This window comes from Dendroctonus ponderosae, unplaced genomic scaffold (assembly GCF_020466585.1).
Source record: "Dendroctonus ponderosae isolate FM_Combo_2020 unplaced genomic scaffold, Dpon_F_20191213v2 Dpon_F_20191213_8, whole genome shotgun sequence".
Classification (NCBI taxonomy): Eukaryota; Metazoa; Arthropoda; class Insecta; order Coleoptera; family Curculionidae; genus Dendroctonus; species Dendroctonus ponderosae.
The window spans coordinates 237,599-241,584 of NW_026019016.1; the positions used below are offsets into that span (position 1 = coordinate 237,599).

Sequence of the window (3,986 nt, forward strand, 5' to 3'; positions counted from 1 at the left end):
AGCAAGAACGCTCATTTGTACATCATTCTAGAGAGAAATAAATGGCCTTTTTAGAAAGTGAACCATCGATAAGGAAATGTTGACAGTTTTCTCAAAAAATGTTTAAATTGAAGAAGTTTTAGATTTGCGGGTTTTTTTTTGAGTTGCAAAATCCACTTGAACACGACGCTGCTTTTTTCGAAGTTTCTCAAGAACCATTCGAGCCACAGAATTAGTTTTGGCATCGTTGGATAGAGAATTGAAAAGTTCATTCAGTCGTAACAACGTTAATGCGGAAATTCGAGTAATTTTGACCCAGAAAGTGAAATTTGAATATCAGACACTTAGGTTCAAGATTATGCCAAAATTTCATGTTTTCCGTCCCGTTTTTGCTCATTTCTCGAAGGCAAAATGAGCAAGAACCCGCATTTGTACATCATTATAGACAGAAATAACTGGCCTTTTCAGAAAGTGAACCATGGATGGGGAAATGTTGGCAGTTTTCTCCAAAAATGCTTGAATTCAAGAAGTTTTAGATTTGCGTGGTTTTTTTTTGAATTGCAAAATTCACTTGAATATGACGCTGCTTTTTTCGAAGTTTCTCAAGAACCATTTGAGCCACAGAATTCGATTTGGCATTGTTGAATAGAGAATTAAAAACTCGATTTAGTTGTAACAACGTGAGTGAGGAAATTCGAGTAGTTTTAACCCAGAAAGCGGAATTTGAATATCAGACACTTAGGTGGAAGATTACGCCAAAATTTCATGTTTTCCGTCCCGTTTTTGCTCATTTCTCGGAGAAAAAATGAGCAAGAACGCTCATTTGTACATCTTTCTAGAGATAAATAAATTGCCTTTTTAGAAAGTAAACCATGGATAAGAAAATGTTGGCAGTTTTCTCAAAAAATGCTTGAATTCAAGAAGTTTTAGATTTGCGTGGTTTTTTTTTGAGTTGCAAAATCCACTTGAACATGACGCTGCTTTTTTCGAAGTTTCTCAAGAACCATTCGAGCCACAGAATTCGTTTTGGCATCGTTGGACAGAGAATTGAATGGGGGGGGTCATGACCCCCATCACCCCCCCTGGATTCGCCCTTGATCTAGCCACAGTGAAAAAACTGCCGATAAATTACCAAAAAAAACTACATTTTAAGGTGGAAGAGACTGTGGCTCGGTGGTGATTTGGGACATGACGATAGGACAGGTGGTGTGTGGGGCGCAGGCTTCGCGTGGTGTCCAAGGGGATGCCACCGTCCTCCTGCCCATGATGCGGAGAGGACAGTGTTTCGTCACTGCCGGCGATTGCCATTTGGCGGTCTGGACAATAGATGTGGCAGCTCGAAGCGTGAGAAGCATGGATGTGGCAATGTCCAAGCTGAAAAGGATAGTGTTGTGCGTGGATGGCAACGAGAGGGACGAGGTAAGGAAATATCGGGTTGGAGTTATTTGGGGAACTTACAGCAGTCTTAGATGATGTATTGTGGGACCACCACTGGAGACATATTGAAGATTAGACTCAACTTTCACCACGACATGGAAATTTTGGAGCCAGTTAAAACGCCTTGCGTGGTAGGGTGCTTTGCACGAATATCCAAGAAAAAATTGCGAAGGGGGAGCGTGGATCTTTACCAGCAAGGTACTGAGGGACTAATCGTATAAAATATAATCAAAATAAAAATCGTAATAAATAAAATTAGGAGTGCGCACAATAAGAAGGTTGTTCAGTGGCGCTCTGATAGTGGGAGCAGGAGACGGCACTTTGGAGTTGGTTGTAGAGGCAGAAAAACCTGTCCTGCCCCTGGACTCTGATGTGAAACTGCCTTCTGTGCCTGCCTTGAAGATTCTGAAGTCGACCAATGTTAATAGCGCAGTGACTTCCATTCAGGTAGTTCATGTTAGTTGCTGTGCAAAAGGCTGAAATTCAGATTTTTGCAGCTGATGAAGAACGATGCAATCATTTTGGTGGGAACTGCGGCTTCAGAAATCTACGAAGTGAACCTAACTGACTTCCATGCCAAGCTCATTCTTACGTGCCACACGTCTGCAATCTACGACATCGCTTTTCCTCAGTGAGTGGTGGCGCAAAAAAACCCAATTAGCTTCTGTAATCGGCATTTTTTCAGTAACTTTTCCGAAGTATTTGCCACTGCCAGTCATGATAATGTGCGAGTTTGGTCAATGAGCACCATGCAAGAACTGCTCCGCATATGCGTGCACAACTTCACTTGTTCGAGCGTTTTGTTCGCTCACGATGGCAAATCCATAATAACGGCTTGGAATGATGGAGTGATTCGGTGATTAGTCATTGCAAAATCCCAGTCAATTTGCTTAAGGGCGTTTTCAGCTCATTTACTCCATTAACTGGCCGATTGATCTATGCAATACTGAATGCTCATAATAAGGGAGTCTCTGCTCTGGCGATCACGTCCCATGGACGAATGTTGATAAGCGGAGGGTGTGAAGGGCAAGTTAGATTATGGAATGTGTCGCCGTATCGGCAGCAATTAATTTGCACCCTTAAGGTATGTTAGCGCGAAAACTGGACGCAAATGTACCAAAAAATATCGGCAAAATAGTTTTTGAGTTCCGTTTTCATGAGACCATCGCTTTTTTTACTTTTTTTGGAAAAGCAGATTTTTCTGTGCTAATATTAAAGATATTAGGAATGTTTGCATCTTGTAGTCAAAAGCGCCATTCTCGTTTTTTAACGATCCGAATTTTTAGCCGAGCCGAAGTAGGCGTTATTTAATGGTAAAATCGACTACTTTAAAATCGCCTTAGCTTGAAAGTGGAAGGAAAAACTGCTGAATATGTTGTAAACCTTCAGCGCACATCGAGCAAGTGCTGCGTTACTGATTGCAAAAATCGGCAAACCGCTGACTTTGCCCGGTTTAAAAAAAAATGCATTTTTCCAAGTGACTGTAGCAAGTCGATGTTGACTGAAAATTATATAAAAGCGAACCCAAACTAACGATATTTTTTTTCTAATTTAATGGATAATAGAAGAAAATAAATACTTTGTATGATGGCAAACACTAACGCGAATGACACGCATATTATGAATAGTTTGCGGTTATTATGATTATATGACGCATCAGATCCTTCAGTATGAATAAATTAGTAACGCTCTTAATACGGGCCCGATTTGGATCATTCAAATTCGTCCTAAAACGAGTGGTTTGGTCTAAAAATCGTATTTTGCAAACTGGAAATCAGTTGAGAATCTTGAACGTCTCAAGAATTTGAAGGTCGAAAAGACGATTTTTCAAGTCTAATGTTTTCTTTGTGGAGTTAAGGTCGATTTTCTTTTGAAAAAACCGCTTTATGCATGTGGAAATTTTCTTCGTAACTGTTAATATCGAGCCGATTTTTAAATTTTGAAATGTGTGGAAAAACGAACGATGTTCTATAAAAACTGCACCTCGGAAAATTGCAATCGGTTAAGGTCGAAAAGACGATTTTCCGAACAAAATACTTTCAAGTTTACTGCGATTAACTCATTTTCAAAATAGAACATCAGATTTTTCGCAAAGTGAATTCTCGACACATTCACTGTCTATAAGAAAATTTGTATTTGCAACAGTTTGGAACAAAATCGGCTCTGAATAGATTCAGATTTAAGTAATTATTTCGGATCTGAAACTTCTAGCACGTTTTTCAAAGAGTTCGATTTTGACATTTTGAAAAATTTACGATTTTTTTTAAAAATCAAAATTTCACATGCATGTTTTTTGAGCTCAATCGATTCCTTTCGGTGTAAGAAGATCACAAATATACATTTGTAAAGCGTTTGCGTCAATGATAAGGAAGAAATCGTCGGTTAAAGATCGTAAACGCTCAAAAAACTCTTAAAATGTACCGAAAATGTCTATTATTTCGGATCTGAAACTTCTAGCGTGTTTTTAAATGAGTTTGATGCATTCCTCGCTTCCGTACCCTGAGAATGATGTAAAATTTAAGACATTTTGAGAACATTTTCCTTTTTTCAAAAAATCGACATCCACCCTT

At 39.1% G+C, this 3,986-nt stretch overlaps 1 protein-coding gene across 1 annotated transcript; it reads left to right on the plus strand.

Annotated features, from left to right (window-relative positions):
• Positions 1–1,104: 1,104 nt before the first annotated feature.
• On the plus strand, positions 1,105–2,509 carry LOC109544774 (cilia- and flagella-associated protein 52). Its single transcript, XM_019915106.2, has 6 exons — positions 1,105–1,398; positions 1,449–1,614; positions 1,676–1,863; positions 1,914–2,047; positions 2,102–2,272; positions 2,323–2,509. Exons 1-6 carry the CDS (start codon positions 1,168–1,170, stop codon positions 2,507–2,509), a joined length of 1,077 nt encoding a protein of 358 aa, XP_019770665.2. The 5' UTR covers positions 1,105–1,167.
• The last annotated feature ends 1,477 nt before the right edge of the window (positions 2,510–3,986 follow it).